At 41.6% G+C, this 17,632-nt stretch overlaps 1 protein-coding gene across 17 annotated transcripts in view; it reads right to left on the bottom strand.

Moving 5' to 3' along the window:
- mctp1a (multiple C2 domains, transmembrane 1a) overlaps positions 1 to 17,632 on the bottom strand; it is a 64,824-nt gene that overhangs the window by 2,498 nt on the left and 44,694 nt on the right. For 8 of the 17 annotated variants that reach the window (XM_061277760.1, XM_061277759.1, XM_061277768.1 and 5 more), the window contains 5 exons: positions 16,195 to 16,251; positions 11,771 to 11,869; positions 4,402 to 4,511; positions 4,059 to 4,168; positions 3,823 to 3,920 (listed from right to left, as the gene is read on the bottom strand). In XM_061277760.1, coding sequence (XP_061133744.1) covers positions 3,823 to 3,920; positions 4,059 to 4,168; positions 4,402 to 4,511; positions 11,771 to 11,869; positions 16,195 to 16,251 — 474 coding nt within the window. Of the gene's footprint in view, positions 1 to 3,822; positions 3,921 to 4,058; positions 4,169 to 4,401; positions 4,512 to 9,684; positions 9,861 to 10,621; positions 10,797 to 11,770; positions 11,870 to 12,605; positions 13,254 to 16,194; positions 16,252 to 17,632 lie in introns of those variants that run through there. The other 9 variants (XM_061277761.1, XM_061277771.1, XM_061277769.1 and 6 more) reach the window with 7 other exon arrangements.

The raw sequence follows: 17,632 nt of genomic DNA on the forward strand, positions 1-17,632 counted from the left end.
GGGTGTGGATCCTTTTATAGTGCAAGACAACGGGGCAAAAACTCAGGGGGCTGAGTATATGACCCTGTGGATGTGCAGTGGCGGTTCTGTTGGGCTATAACAATCCTGGCAAACTGTCAGTGGCACATTTTAATTTATTTTTCACCCTATATGTCACTGAGATAATAATCTAGGACCAGTTTACCATTAAGATCCAGTTGATTAGAATTGCAGCAAAACTTACGGCTTGTGTGACATACCTCAGCCTGAGCTGCCCAAAAAAATATTTTCTGCATTGCAGCATATTGACCAAAAAAAAAATCCAAATCAAACCACTCCAATAGTTCACAGCTAATTTCCACATTTGTTAACATGCTTCAAGAAAGCTACAAAACTGGGACAGCTATTGTAGAGAATGTTAGCGGCCCCATTATACGGCCAAACGCCTACAACAGCAAAAAAAAAAAAAAAAAAGTGGCAATTTAAATCGGCACGCTGACATTCCTGTCCAAACACAAAAACTTTGCGTGCACATACAAACAAAGAAAAGTTTCCTTGTCGCTAAAAAGAAGCGAAGGGGATTGACAAAAACAAGACAAAAAAAGGTGAGGCGGGGAGAAAAGAAAAAAACAATCTCTCAATCAAACAATCTTTTCCTCTCTGTGAAGAGCTGCCAAGCGGGAAAGAAAAGAACAACGCAGGTTGAATTCCACCTGTGAGGTGACAGGCCTGCCTGACGCTATATACCCTGGGCTCAGCCTCACCTACAGCAACACAAACGGCAAAAGGATGCCGACAACAAGCGCTAGTTAAAGTGGAAAAAGTGAAGAAAAGGCAGAAAGTGGGGCGTTAGCAAAACAAAAGCAAATCGCAATTGGGTGAAAGGCAAATGCGGCGAGCGCATACAAGCAATTTGGTAGCGTGAGAGGGAAGCTTGAAGGGGAACACAGACAACAAGAGAGGCGCTGGGTAAAGACCCGGCAGTGCTCAAAGGCCGCCCCACTCCTCTCTCTCCCCCCCCAATGTTGACAGTACAAGTGCAAAAGAGTCTTTCAAGTGCGCTCGGCTGAAGGGGCGCCGTGTACTGTGCCGCGCTTAACGGTGTTACCCGCAAAGCTCACCCACTGTCTCTCACATTGAACCTTTGCCAGTGTTTTCATGATGCCAATGTGGGCAGGACGAGGTAAAAAGTCAGGTAGGTGGGCGGTTTTGGCACAAAAATGCCAAAACTCAAATGCAAGTGGGTGAATGAAGTGATGTTGGGAAACACATTTGAAAAAATTCTCATGTACTTTTTAACAAACATAAGCAATATATTGATCTATATTATTAATTTAATTTAATTTAATTTAATTTAATTTAATTTAATTTAATTTAATTTAATTTAATTTAATTTAATTTAATTTAATATTATTATATCAAAATATTTTCTCATATATTTTTTAACAAACATAAGCAATATATTGATTTAATTATTAATTAATTTAATTTATTATTATTATTATTATTATTATTATTATTATTATTATTATTATTATTATTATTATTATTATTATTATTATTATTATTATTATTATTATTATATCAAAAATATTTCAGATATATTTTTTAACAAACATAAGCAATATATTGATCTATATTAAGAGTTTTGGTTTACACTCAAATAAAGCTAAATGAAATAATAAAAAAAAAAATAATAATAATAAAAATAATTGAGATTCAAGACAGTACTATTAGCTTCAGGCCACACACACAAAAAAAGTTTGAAATGATCAAATAAGGACAAAGCAAAGGTGAACGAGCCCCCCTAGTGGACTTAGCACCTAGCATCTGGCAACACGTCATCCACGTTAACTATCCCGCCTTTGACCCGTTTATACACGCTGAGGGTTTAATCCAGTCTATAAATGTTGTCTAAAAATATTAACCTAACTCCCTGCTGTTCATTAGGCGCTAAATTGGAACCCGTGCTTATTTTTGTACTGGGGCCTGATGGAGCACCTTTACACCAATCATAAATGGCCACTTGGCATGCTAATTGCATTGGGCACTCCCCAGCTCACGCGGCCAATGGTGTCGTAAAGCATAATATTGCACCGACACTTCCCAAACGTCAGGTAGAGAAGACGGAAGTCCATAAAGGTGCTCGCTTCGGCCACGTTTGAGAGGACACCAACTCCCGGATCATGTCCGTAAAGACGGCATATGCTCGTATTGTATCTAAATCAATTTCTTTGGTAGACGCGGCGGCTCTAAAATGTATTAGCGACATAAGCCAGTCTTGCTAGCCACAGAGAAACTTTAGGAAAAGGTGATTAAAGAATGTCAGCCCGCTACATCCCACTAGAGATCTCGACTTGCTGGAGTTATTATTCGGCTTTGAGTCAGTCATTTGTGACGCCAGAAAAGAGCATACCTTCTCGAAGAGTAAAAAAAAAAAAGGTTCATGAAGCAAATTTGAAGCTTCATTATCTCATCACTAGTAGGCAGTGTTTTTTTTCCACATAACACATTCCAAATAAGGAATTTCTGTGACATTGAAATGATAACAGCTGACACAACTATATGTGGACCAAGCAGACCAAATGGCCCCCAGAGCCCCCATCCAGCAGACCCTCATTAGGGTCCTTGTAAAGACCTGGTCCCTGCTGGGCTTGTGCCCCTTTACATCCCTCTCCCTTTAGGCTCCAGGTGTGTCAGGTGGTTGCACTTCAGCAGAGGGGACAGCTTGGGCTAATTTAATGTGACAGCTACCTGCCTCGTGCAAATAACTGCAACAACTAAAAAAAAAAAAAAAGAGTGTACACGCAGCACCGTAAAGTCGCGCAAGGGACGAATTGCGGAAAGCGCAGGGGGTCTTGCGGAGGAGCGAGGAATATGACCTTGTAAAGATGAAAGACGGCAAGCCATCAAAGAGGAAGTTGGCCGTGCTGATGGGGCAAGGGGATTGATTGGTCATCGGACCCGAGGTCACAAAATGTGTGTGTGTTTGTGCACGCGGGCACAGCGGGGCACAGCGGGGCACAGCGGATACGACGCATTCTGTTGCACTTTCACAAGCTGCTGCTTAATTGCACTTTAAACTGCATTTTGTGACGTGCCTAAAACACATTTGTAGTTTTTAGCGGCAAGGAAATCTGATCTCTTAGTTTATGTATGGGAACACGTTGATTTATACTTCAGAGACCAAAAGACTAAAAAATGTACAAACAGCAACTCGCTAACGAGCTTTGTGAGTGTATAATTTTAAACCAATCACCCTTGTTATGCTATTGAAACTACCGTTTTTTTCCATGTATAATGCGCCCCCATGTATAATGCGCACCCTAAAAATGGCATGTTGATGCTGGAAAAAAGCCTGTACCCATGTATAATACGCACCCAAATTTTGACTCCAACTTAAGTCCGTAAACGTAAAATTATTTCAGAAAAAAGATCATCTTTGGGAACAACCGGATGTTATTCTGCCGGTCAGTATCACTGCGCATGCGCTAGCAAACTCCATAGCGAAGAAATGTTTCGGATTTGGGTATGGTACATTGTGACAGCAAACGAGCAGGTGATTGAGCAAGCGTCTGATACGAGAGCATTGTATTCGTATGGAGCGTGTTTGAAGTGAACAGCAGAGAAGATATATGTATTATATATATATATATTTTTTTGTACCCATGTATAATGCGCACCCCAGATTTTAGGACAATAAATTAGTTAAATTTTGCGCATTATACATGGAAAAAAACGGTAAATCCTATTTGATTACAAAAAAAAAGTGAATTTAAAAAAAAAAGAAAAATGGCAGCTCGCGTTCAAAAGGAGAGCAAAGATGAGAGAAGGTTGACCCACCACTTGGACATCAGAGGGCACTCGGGACAAAAAGTCCAAGATCTCGTTGTTGTCAATGGTGTAAGGGTCTCGCAGCTTCTTGGTGAATTTATTCACTCCTGTATGAGAAGAGACACATTTTATTCATAGTTCTCCACAGAGGAGATCCATCTGATTGCTCTACATGTGTTGCTTCACCGTTTGTGTTCTAAGCCTTAGAAGACATTTATACAAGGCCGCTTGTGAATGTAGCTTACCCCAGGCTAGCACGATGTATCTGAGCGGGATGAAGTAAACAATGACGGTGGCCATTCCAAGAGCGACGATGGCCAGCCAGCTTAGGAAAGGCACAGTCCAATTAAAAGTGCTGGAAAGAGAGGAAAAGGGTCGTGAGAAAATATTGACAGGGTTGTGTATATGATTCAAGAGGACGGAGGATCATCTGTTTTGTCACGCTGGCGCCCTTTCCGAGGCATACGTTCTAATCGGGCTGGCAAGGCAAAGTGGGGCGACCTGGCACTGGCGGAAAAACACCGGGACGTGCGGAGCGCAGCACAAAGCGCAGCGGGCCGGGCGCCGAAGAGCGGGCTTACGACTCACTTCTTTATCCTCTCGCCATAGGAGGCCACTTCATCCAGCGCATTCTGCACGCTGATACACACGTCCTGAATGGCATAAATCTTGTTCATGAAGCCCTTTCTCTCCGAGTCCTGCAAAGGCACAGATAGGCTTGTGGGCAAGGGAGGAAGGAATAAGCGGGCAGTGTGCGACGGGGAAGAGATGGAAGGGAGCAGGGAGCAAAGAGAAAAGGAGAGAGGCTGGGCAAAGGCATCTTTAGTGCAAACAATACGCGGTGAATAGCGGCAAAGGCGAGCCAAATGGCCGGATATCCTGCTCCGATTGACTGTCTTCCTTCCAGGCCCTAATAGAGATACAAAGTCGGCAGAACAAATCAAAATGCTTTCAAAAGCTCCGGCAGACAATTTGAATATGTTAATAGAATGGCAGAATTGAGCAGAAAGCCAAATGGAAACATCAATCTTTTTTTACGCCTCCCTCTCTCTCGGTGCTGCCAAAATCGGGGTGAGCCCCATTGTGCAAGTGCCCGGCACGCTGTGATGATGTCACGGTGACATCATTATCATTGACGAGGCAATTCTGCTCTCTGTGACCTGATAACGTAAAAAATACTGTAATTTTCGGACTATAAGTCGCACCCGAGTATAAGTCGCACCAGCCATAAAATGCCCAAAAAAGTGAAAATAAACGTATATATGTAAATAAGTCGCTCCCGAGTATAAGTCGAAAAACTATGAAAAAAAACGCGACTTATACTCCGAAAATTACGGTAATAATAATAATAATAATGAACCGTGGGACAGACCACCCAAAACAAACAGATATAATTGGTCCAACGCAAAGGAGTTATTTTTCTTTCCCAGCTTCCCATCATTCCATCTGCTTTTCATCGCTCGCTCAAACAAAAATCTCAGAGCATCCAGTCTATTGTGCTTGCCCTGGCCGGGCCCATCCCATCCCGGATCGAGACGTTTTTTTACCTCCGAGGTACACGGGGGAGAGGTGTGAGAGAGCGAGCGGGGTGGATAGGATAGGTCAGAGGTCAGTGAAGTATAAACCGCTGCCACATGCCCCTCGGACTCCTATTTCCTGTCTTCAAACGAGAATGGCTGAGGCGGGAGGTAGTAATAACACAAAGAGCCACGGAGATCCTTGTTTTCCCAGCTTCCCCACTCGCCGTGCACATATGGAGACAGGCAACCTGTTCCTATAATGGAACCCACTCGCAAGCCCCTCAGCTATTAGATAAGCTTGATTTGCACACCTGGTCTTGCTGAGTAACTCTCAAAACACGATTACGTGTACGCCGACACAAAGCAAAACGATGGGCTCCTCGGTTTGTGTCCCTTCCCGCCGGATATTGATGCAAGGCAGTTTGACCCAAACTCGTGTCGCTGAGATGACTCTCCAAAGAGGCCCGCTCAAAAAAAAAAAAAGACCTGTCAGTCCATCTGTCTCATCCCGTTTTATTCTTCCAGCGACAAAGCTAATGAAATGAACTCTGCTTGGTAAAGGTGCAGCAGCCCCTGCTCGACGGGTATGACAAATCCCGGCACCTGAGACGAGAGTGCACGGCCTGAATCATTCCGACAGATCGTGTAATAAGCCCGCCTAACGAGTGAGGCATCGTGCATTTTAATGGAGTGCAACTGCGCAATGTGTTGCGGCGATATGTTATAGTAACTACCCGCCCGCTCAGTCGGGGGAGCTGCAGATTTGTGACTGCAGTCAAATAAAAGGACTTTCAATCTTAGTTATTTGCTCGATTGGAAGTAAGATGTGCTAAAGTATGACTGGTATGGGCAGACGCTATATAATAGTGCAGTAGAGTACTGATGTTCATAATAAAAGCAACTGTAGGCTTTTTTTTTTTTTTTACATTTAAAATTTATACAGATTCTGAATAATAATAGCAAACAAAGCACTGACTTTAATATTATCACAGGTCGAAATAAGTTCAGTTCTAACAGTATGTAATGTAATATATATATATATATATATATATATATATATATATATATATAGATATATATATATATATATATATATATATATATATATATATATACCGTTCAAAAGTTTGGGGTCACAAAATTGTTTGGGTGACCCCAAACTTTTGAACGGTAGTGTAAATATTATTATAATAAAATATTATGAAATAAATATTATAAATTATATTTTATATTTGTATAAGATTATATATAATCTATGAATATAAGTATACATATATATATTATAAGATTTTTTTACACAGAACATTAAATATATAATCTATAAATAATTATCTAAATAAATATATACACTACCGTTCAAAAGTTTGGGGTCACCCAAACAATTTTGTGACCCCAAACTTTTGAACGGTAGTGTATGTATATGTATATATATATATTATATTATATTCAGTGTATTAAATCAAATGTTACTCACAAGCACCTCTCTCATATTTTGGCACATGCTAAAAATATAATATAGTGTCGTGTAGTGTATATCAAAGGTCGATGGAAAATCTCTAAAATATTAAGATACTAAACGACTCGAAGTCAAACTGACATCATTTCCTTTGGGCATCACAAACTCCTTGACATCAATTAACTCTCATCGGGCAAGCGAGAGAAAAATCAAGGGATCTCTTTGCTGAGCCGTTTTTGTCCGAGGTTTGCGTCATATGTTTGAAAGTGTGACATGAATTCGAAGGAATGACTTTAAGACTGAAGCCGTTTGCTTTCCAAGCGCGTTGTTCCAAGTTCACCGCGGGAGTGCTCTCATCAAGAAGGACAGGGGAGGCAGCGCTTGTTAAAAGTGATGCCGATGCATAAAGGCACAGCGTACGCACAAACAGGCGAACCGCGTTGCGCTCGGCGATAACTTGTGGAAAACCCGCTCAAATGCCTGATGAAATATTTACCGATGGAAAAAAAATATGTGCAATGCCGTCACGTGCCTCTCTTCCATGATAGAAAAAACACTTTGCAAGGACATTTTGTTCTTCTCTGACCTAAAGCCTGGAGCCAACCAAGAGCGGACACTGAGGACAAAGTCAATTACAATGGACTCAGATATCTGTCCTATATCTATTGCTGAAAGCACAGAACCATTTTGAGAGTTGCTTTAACCTAAAATCACATCCTTCTCTTTTTGCCTTACTTAATAAATATGAGATCTTCTGTAATGTAATGCCATATATTGCCCATTGACACTAGCATTGAGCTAGCATTTTTTCTATGGGGGCTGCGAGACGAGACATTTTTTTAAATTGACAAACCCCAACAATTCTGCATAAAACGCTGATAAACATACACTACCGTTCAAAAGTTTGGGGTCACAAAATTGTTTGGGTGACCCCAAACTTTTGAACGGTAGTGTATATATTTATTTAGATAATTATTTATAGATTATATATATAATCTTCTGTGTAAAAAATCTTATAATATATATGTATAGTTATATTCATAGATTATTTATAATCTCATACAAATATAAGATATAATTTAGAATATTTAATTCATAATATTTTATTATAATAATATTTACACTACCGTTCAAAAGTTTGGGGTCACCCAAACAATTTTGGGACCCCAAACTTTTGAACGGTAGTGTACATTATGTGTTTCCTACAGAAACAGAGGTGAATGTGGGGGAAAAAAATCCTGTAAAAAACAGAAAATACCCAAAGGTCATATTTCGGGAGAGGGGGGGAAGTGCCCCCGCAGCCCTCCTCTAGCTCCGCCAGTGGCCTAGTTGGAATCAAACGTGACTGCTGTGCTAAAATTGCACCTGTTTCTTATTGTTTCTCTTTCTACTCGTACTGTAAAAATTGAAATGTCAAATGAGACGTGACAGAATGCTAATACGGGGCTCCCACAGGGCAACGCGAGGCATCTTTGTTGATTTTGTAGAGAGCGCAGACATGATTTCCACCGTGGGGGGAAAAAAAAGGGACTTTTTGCATGTGCGTTTGGTGAGTGAAGCAAATGATTTCCAAATTTAGTCCATGAATAATAATAGTGATTTTGCATATTTCTACAGTATTGGTTAACACATTTTCTATCATGATGTTTTCATTATTTCTAGGAAGTATTCACATGGACAAATATGAGCTAGACTGTTTTTTCTTTTTTAAATAAAGAACTTAAGTAAAGTTTCTGTTTTGGCTTTGCACCAAACTTTACATCTGTGATGTTCTAAAGGTCATTTACATTGTTGGACTTTTTCAACAGTTACATAAACACGATATATGAAGACGTATTCTGAATAGTGATCCTCCCAACTGGCCTACTCGCTTCAATAATATCACACCTCTGTCAGGAAATGACAAGTCAAGACAAAAGCCCTTCGGCCGGGCTCAGCTCTACCTACCACCATGCGAGCTGGCGCCGGGCCAGCATTGCATGAATGGAACAGATGTTCATTTTTTTTTCCTCAGCCTTTGATTTTGTTTTAAACAATTTTAAAGACATCTCTGTTTCCCTACTTATATGCAGATTTTTATACTTAGCGTATAATTCTTTCTGGTTGCCATGAAGGACATCAGACAAAGATGATGTTAATTAAAAAAATTAAAATTGAAAAATTCTTTTAAATTAAATTAAAATAATTAAAAAAAAAGATGCCTACTAATATGCTCAATGGTTAATTCAAAAGAGTCAAAGTCAAACTACAGTTAGGACGGCCTGCTGGAGGTGGACCGGGCAGGCCAAGTAATTAGTCTCTTCACCTCCTTGCTGCCCACAGCAGGGATAAAATATACACCAAAGTTAAAGTCAGGCGCCAAGGGAGAGTGGCAACTTATTTAGAGTCTGACCTCTCCTAAAGACAATTTTTTTTTCAGGGTTACGTCCTCGCATATAATACATATGTGTATTTTTAGAAACAATTTCCCCTTCTCAAGAGTCCCAAATCTCGGAAAGAAAAAATAGATCAGGACATGCGACATGGCTGTCAAGTGCATGCCAAAGCAACAGGAGGCGCTGTAACCTCGAGCAGCTATTTTAGCCAATCAGGAAGCGCTTTGGGAAAAGGAACACAAACAAGGAATTGTCACAGAATCATCAAAAGAGTGGCATGTGATTGTAGCCCCCTACCCCACAAAAACATTTTTGAAATGTGTCTCATCACCTCCAGCACTGCAAGCTCTCCATCATTTTCAAGGTCGGCACAGCAACGCCCGCCCGCACCTCATGACAAACACCCCGCGACCTCCTTGCGTGTTCCCCTTTTCTCACCTCCCACAGACCCCAACCTAAAGTGCGAGCCACCTTGGCCGATATTACCCCCCCCCCCCATCCGCCCCCCCTCCCGCCTCACCTCTGCTCCCTTGCTACCGTGGTCTCCTTTGCCTGTCCTTCCCCGCATGCAGCCTGGCTGAGTGTGATGGATGGGACAACATTACTCTTGTCCTCTGTTGGCCTGGTTTTGCGGTTCCACACCATCCTTCTTTGTCCATCCACAACTGCGAAGCCATCTTTAGATCTCTGCCAGGGCTTTAATACATTAAATCAAAAGTTGGAATGCATCTGGTGCGGCATTAAACAAAACTGACTACGACACCTGTCTATCAAACGTGATAGCACTTTTTTTGTTCAGTAACATTATTCGTGCAGTTGAATTTTACTGTAAGCTGACACATAAAAATAATTAGTTTACTTTAACTGGATGAAGCGTTGGGTATTTTCTTTTACTTATTTTATCATGAGGTCATACATATAAGGTTATCTAATGTTGCCAAATATTATTTTATTTAATTAGTAGGAATAGAAAGAATATGAGAATGCCTATTTGGCTATTTATGATTCTGTTTTTTTTCAGATTTTTCAGGATTTTGTTTCACTTCAGAATCTGCATCAAGGTACTTTATCGATCTATAGTGTCAGAATATTACAATTTTGATATTATGAGTCACTACAGTCATTAGTTGCCATAGAACAAATGTTAAAATGACAATGGAGGATTATTTTAAAACACTGGCAAACAAATCAGCAAAACCAAATATATTAGCAGTCTTTTTGTCAAGTGGCAGATTTGAGTTTTCTTCTAAATCAACAACAAAAAACTTTTAACATTTGCTTTTTTTTTTTTACACATTTCGTTTGGGTAAAAAAAAAAAAAAAAAAGGTGCAGTGAAAGTGCACTGGTGTGAAGTGAAGGGATCACATCTTCAAAAAAGTAAATAAAATATGCATCTTCTGTGCTCATTACAGATTTATGACTCTTGTTAAAAGAAAAGGTGGCGGCTGCCTTCTACCCTGTCTGACTTTCAAATCCAGACGACACCGCTGTCAAGTGTTGTGCTCCACATTCTGTCCAATGAGAGACGGCCGAGAGTGAACGCGTGGCGGCGGCGGCGGCAACATTCTCTTCGGTGGCGCCGCTCTCCAGAAGTTACTTTGGGTGCACGCGAGCACACGGGAACTCCTCACCTACAGTGCAGCAAATGTCTTTTCTGGCGCTTTGATGCATAGTTCATCAGTGAAAAAGCGCAGTTGGTGCAGCCGCGCTCGGATGTGATTGAGAACAATAACAGCTGCCGAGTAAAACACAAGACTGAACGAGCGTTGGGATTTTCCGCGCAATATGTGTATGAATTTTCAGCAACTTTTTTTTTTAAACGAAAAATTGCTCATGAGCACGATTAAATCACCAAAATGCCTCGACACCTGTCTACATCTGCTTTGGGTACTAGGGGGAGTATAAAAGTTTAGCTTGTGGGTTCTTAATTAACTTTCGGCCACCTGTTCCCGTTTGTCGGACTTTTTTCAAAAATATACACGGCATAAATTGAAGTTATACTTTTTGTTTATAGGAAAATCACCATTTTGTTTAGTTCAGTGCATTGATTTGTGTTAAGCGGATTGGAAAACAGGCATTGGTTCCACTGGTTCAGTACAAAAATCTATTCTGGAGTTGGAAAAATTGCCGAATAACCGATTTTCATCCACGATATCTCCCGCCCAAAGTGGAACTTGACGTTACTGGCGTGAATCAAAAAATGGTGCGCTGTGTCCTCTTCAAAGGCAGAAATTACAGATGTTATCTTGAGTTCCTCCCAAAGTCACTCTTAAATACCTCACAGCACATATTCCCACTGGCAGAGGATAGTTAACACACTGTCACACTTCAATCTACAGCTGTCACCTTGCAGCACTACAGGGAAGTAATATAAAAAGACAGGAAGGGACAGACCGCCATGCTCCAGGCCCCATTAGTGCCCTCTCTCCATCAGACTAAAGAAGAGCCCCCCGAGGTAGGACTGGGTTAAGTGCAGAACGTGCAAGTGTGGTCAACCATGACGCGGACAGGGGATAGGTACACGCGAAAACCCGACAAGACAGGAAGACGAGATTAAAGGAAGCAACGAAGAAGACAGCAACACACACACACCATGCTCACTTACCACCATTACTAGCATCCACTCAAAGTGCCAGGAAGACAACAACTCCTCAAGGGTACGGTATTTATCATGGCTGTCGTCCCCGGCCTCTGGTTTAGTTTCCTTGTGGATAGATTACAGTCACATTTGTCTTTACTATTAAAAAAATATATATACCGTAGTTTTCGGACTATAAGTCGCACCGGAGTATAAGTCGCACCAGCCATAAAATGCCCAAAAAAGTGAAAAAAAAAACATATATATGTAAATAAGTCGCTCCTGAGTATAAGTCGCCCCCCCCCACCCAAACTATGAAAAAAAACGCGACTTATAGTCCGAAAATTACGGTATCTGGTCTGTCGTTTCTTTGCTTTTTACAGTAGAGAAATAAACAGTAAACAGTCAAGTTGATAACTGAATCATGTTGCTCATGCTAACATTAGTAAAAAAGAAAATGTCCACTATGTCGTCGTCCACCCTGTCAGCAATTTCACATATTTAGCTGGTCTGATTGCAGTTAATAAGAAAAAAAAAAGAAAAAGCATGCATAGCATCTACTTTTACGAATATGAAATGAAAAGCATTTCATTGGAGATGCGGTGCGGCACATTGAGTCACTTGGACTTCATTACAAGTGGAAGCATAAATAAGAAACGCAAAAAGTGAAATGTTCATAGTTGACCAAGTCGACAAACTCATAGTTAACAGATTATGAAAATGAGAGCAAAAAGACAAAGCCGCATCTGCGTCTGGAGGGAATCCAGATGATCCACTTCATGTTTGTGTGTGGCAAAGCAAAGAAACAAGCAAACAAACAAAGCCCAAGGAGTTTGCATCCAAAGACAATGCGCCTTCACACCTTTCGCCTTCCTCCCCTCTTCCCCTCCTTCTTCCTCCATTAGCCAAACATGATTAAAATGCCGTTCCAACCAGCCTCTCTGTAGAACGTCAAAGAAAAAAAAAAACAGAGATGTGACGGGGAAAACGAAGCGGAAAAGTCAATAGCATCTTTTACGGGGGAATGCTTTTCATCCTTGGCTGGCGGTGAGAAGAAAAGAACGCGGGCTGCCATTATGCCGGCAGAGACCCCCGAGATACCCAAGGACAACCCTGCGATCTCACTAGCCTCCCAAGAACATTTGACTTTTTTTTTTTTCTTCTTCAAACACGTGCAAAATAATTCCCAATGCTCCCTTACATTATGTCGTGTTGCTATCGCCGTAGTGGCGTGACTGAGCGCTGCGAAACATGTTTCACCCAAAATAAAACGAGCAATCCCCATTTAGATCAAGATGCATCAGTCTGTCCGAACAGAGTGATTCATTTTGTAGTGTGTGTATGTGTGTGTGCGACAGCCATGGAGAGCAGCGAGCAGTAAGCCCGCGAGCAGGACATGATTGCGGTGTGTATCTTATCTGTGTCTAGTCCTCCTGAGGCTAGCGGAGCCTAGCTGAGGCGCTTCAGTGACCAGTCAAGCGTGCCAGCATAATCTCCACCCCCACCTCATCTGGGAGACACCACGTACACACATGTACATCGCTCTTGAGCACATTAACACAAATGGCCCCAGCCTGTGCCCAAACTGCAGGTGACAGAGCCCTCAGGTAGAAACATTCCTGCACTCTGTAGGGCCTGCAGACAAATGTTTTGGAGCAACCAGCTGCAGGTTTCTGCTATCCACTACGTGGTCGGAAATGTGCAAAGAAACAAGGATGGATTGAGTGAGGGTTAACTTGATTTGGATCGTGAGCATCTTTGACAGATCTAGATGCTGACTTACATCAAGGGAGGAAGATTTTGTTGTGTCCCCAAAGGAAGCGCTAACAGATAAAGATTGGCCCTTTGACATTGGGTGTCATGTCAGGATGTCACCCTTTCCATTATTCATGGTGACGCTGTTTGCAGAAATGGATCTTTTTCCGCACACTTCTCAATCTTGGACTACTTGGTGTCAAAAGAATAACTCATTTTGGACAATGTGGATATAGATTCAATAACAAGGGGTGTGTAGACTTTTTAGATCCAGGTTAGTAGCCTAATAAATCTTTCGTAAATTTGATGATGTGGCCAATATCGGTCCTCGCTCACAAAAGTCACTTTACATGATTCTGTTCAGTCAAAACACATCTGGGGGTTTAAGAATAAAAATAAAAAAAAGCCTGCAAGGGGTCTTCAGCACAATGAAAAACAGGTGCTCCAGTTTTTGCCCACGTAATAGCCTATTTAGCCTTTGGAGCAAAGGTTATCCAGCTAATAGCTGCCTTGTGGCGGTGCACATGGCTAGCGTCAACATCTGGGATGGATTTGGAATACTTGCAACATGTGCTTCAAGTTCAATTAAAAGAGAGACTTCAATCTTTTTTCACTCTCTTCCTTTCCCTCGTCTGTGCGCACATAATGAGGAGGCCTCATTGACATGTTTCTCAAAGCTCGTCATTCAGTCTGAAGCTGTATCCAGTGCACAATGACGGGAGAAGAAAAAGATAAATTTGTTTGGGCTAGGAATTTGTTCTGCACTTAACCAGCTGATAGCGAAGCGGCAAGAGTGACTATTTGTCACGATGAAGGCAAAAACATGCAGGAGAAGCATCAATCGATGGAGAGCGGTAGGAAGAAGGAGGGAAAGGCCCCTCCCCCCCTTGAAATTTCCTTACGGCTCAAAGGGAGCAATGGATCAAAATGGATGAAGCCGGAGTTGGTAAATTGTAGCCTTTGTGGCCGCTGCGCTATCCGGCCATCCCAGAGAGAGAGAGAGAGCGAGAGAGAGCAAAGAACGCCCGGCCAGTGGGATGGATAATCAGTTTGGCAGCAAAACATGAGCGAGGCCGGACGAGCTTCCGCCGGACCTCATTTCAATATGAAAGTATCCAATATATTTCAGAATGTAGAATCGGCTGCTTTATATTTGTATTTTTTTTCCCCTTAAAGGGAGAGGGAATGTAGTGATGGTACACAGACAGGAAGAAAATTCGGTGAGGGGAGAAAGATGGAAGGTTGCTTCACGCATTTCTTCAATCAGCGCCCGCCACCTTTGCAGTTCACAAGCGTGGCGGGGATGTGACGCTCACGTATCCTTGTCAGCCAACTGGCATGCCGGCTGACTGATTGCCTGACTTATTGCCGGGATGACGATTTGACCATCTGCCTGCCGCGTGCGCGAGCATCTTCTTCTTCTCCTTTTTTTTATTTTTAAACATTTTGCTGACATTATGAACTTACAACCCCAAATAAGCGGAGTATAAGGATGGAAATCTAACAAAGTCAATACAGACTATACTCGGGGTAAAATACCGTTTTTTTCCATGTATAATGCGCCCCCATGTATAATACGCACCCTAAAAATGGCATGTACTGTACCCATGTATAATACGCACCCAAATTTTGACTCCTACTTAAGTCCGTAAACGTAAAACTATTTCAGAAAAAAGATCATCTTTGGGAACAACCGGATGTTATTCTGCCGGTCAGCATCACGACGCATGCGCTAGCAAACTCGATCGCGAAGAAATGTTTCGGATTTGTGCAGGGTACATTGTGACAGCAAACGAGCAGGTGATCGAGCAAGCGTCTGATACGAGAGCATTAAAAAAAAACAAGTTTTTTTTGTACCCATGTATAATGCGCACCCCAGATTTTAGGACAATAAATTAGTTAAATTTTGCACATTATACATGGGAAAAAACGGTAATTTCCAGATATCAATTTACAATGACCACCAAATACCTCCTGAGACGACCAAATCAGACCAAGCACATCTTCATATCGCTGGAGTGTGCCTTCAAGGTATCATCTAACAGCTCGTCCAATTTCACTTCACAGCTTTTGGTCACTCTAACAATATATTTCCGCCAGGGTTGGACTTCCCAATTTAGTCACCCCCGCGGTATCCCCCAAAAGGTATCTCCAGCACAACACGATAGGTGAAAACCCAGCTGCTCCAACATTTCAATTCCCAATTACCAAGTGGCAAAATCTATCCGCTGGCGTTTGTTTCGGTAGCCCGTCCGACAGTGCAAATGAGCGGAGGCAGTAAAGCAACCACCTGTTGTTACCTGATAGTGTCTGGACAAGCCCAGATGCTGTTTTATTGCGACATAAAGGGCCGGCGAATCCATCGAAATAGCCAACTAAGCACTTTATACGGGCTGCGTGTTCTCAGGAAACAGAGCCCGAGCACGACTGGAGTAATGTGTTGTGAGAGTGAAGCAGAAAACACCACATGCGGATAAAAGTTGAGAAATGTACTGTCAAAAAGGTTAAAAGGCGCTACAATGTTTGGATAGGTTTGAGCCCCGAGCAGAGGAACGAACGCAAGGGGCGGGGCGGGGCCGGGAGCGTTTCTCACATCCTTCTGGGTTCCCTGACTACAAGGCAACCCGAAGCCACCCTCAGGCAGCTTGTGTGTGTTGTTTGTGTGTTTGTGTGTATCCTTGATGCGGGATAATTACCCTGTCATCTTTGTCAAAATCCTCATCCTCGTCCTCCATCAGATCCTCCATTGCTTGCTAGTAGGGAAGAAAACAAAACAAAAATCAGAGGGATGAAACATTTACATTGCAGCCAGAGATGAACATTAGATAAAGCGGCGTTGCTTTGGTCTGGCAGCAAATGGACGTCGTGTGTTACGGTTAATATTTCATTTTAGAAACACTCAACACTTGTGTGAACGTTCTCGAATTTCAATGTGGTGAGGATGAACTTATTTCTTAATCCATTTAAATGGCATTGCACAATAGCAGTCACAACCTTTCAGCAGTCTGCATTTCAAATCTGTAAACTCCACCTCCTTATTTTGACGTGTGATTTAAATGCGTTATATATGGGCAGAAACATCAGTCGGGGAGACGTGGTAAACGACAAATCGATTCTCAGTCAATGTTTATCTCGAGTTGTGTACATATCTCTTCAATAAAAAAGATCCGATACATGGGGTGCGATACTAATCAAGGAGGGCTTCCTTTTACAGCGGAACGATTCGATTCGGGGGGTATTCGAATTCACGGTGCTGCTGAGCTGGAGAAGATACGATGCAATGTGTTTTTCACGTTACGTCATGTTAGCTAATCGTGATTAAGGTTTGCGTTTGGTCACGTAGGCAAGACGTACACTACCGTTCAAAAGTTTGGGGTCACAAAATTGTTTGGGTGACCCCAAACTTTTGAACGGTAGTGTAAATATTATTATAATAAAATATTATGAATGAAATATTATAAATTATATCTTATATTTGTATAAGATTATATATAATCTATGAATATAAGTATACATATATATTATAAGATTTTTTACACAGAAGATTATATATATATAATCTATAAATAATTATCTAAATAAATATATACACTACCGTTCAAAAGTTTGGGGTCACCCAAACAATTTTGTGACCCCAAACTTTTGAACGGTAGTGTAGGATAAGGGTTAAGATGCCAACTAATTTATTTAAAAATATAATTGGAGTGTGCCTCAATTCGATAAAAAGAAAGTATCGTGGGAATGATCTCCAAGTTACCATAGCAACCACAAAAGTTGCGACCAACATAAAATCGAAATATCCCAAACAATCCCTGAGGATAAATGAGCGCTCCATTTGTTCTCCACCCCTGCTGTCAACAATTCATCAATCCAAACTTGTATAATTGCCCCCAATTTAGTAAACAAACAAGCGCATGAGCCGCCACCCCCTCTCACCCTCATTGTTCCGTTTTCCGTCCTGCAAAAGCCATCAAACCTTGTGACTGGCCTCATCGCCCCCACACACACACACACACACACACACACACACACACACACACACACCAACTTGGAGACATCCAAAAATCATGACTTAAAGGGACAATAGCTTTTGTCCTTTTTGTTTCTCGCCGAAACTAAGTGAGCAAAACTATG

This window comes from Syngnathus typhle, linkage group LG5 (genome assembly GCF_033458585.1).
Source record: "Syngnathus typhle isolate RoL2023-S1 ecotype Sweden linkage group LG5, RoL_Styp_1.0, whole genome shotgun sequence".
NCBI classification, from domain to species: domain Eukaryota; kingdom Metazoa; phylum Chordata; class Actinopteri; order Syngnathiformes; family Syngnathidae; genus Syngnathus; species Syngnathus typhle.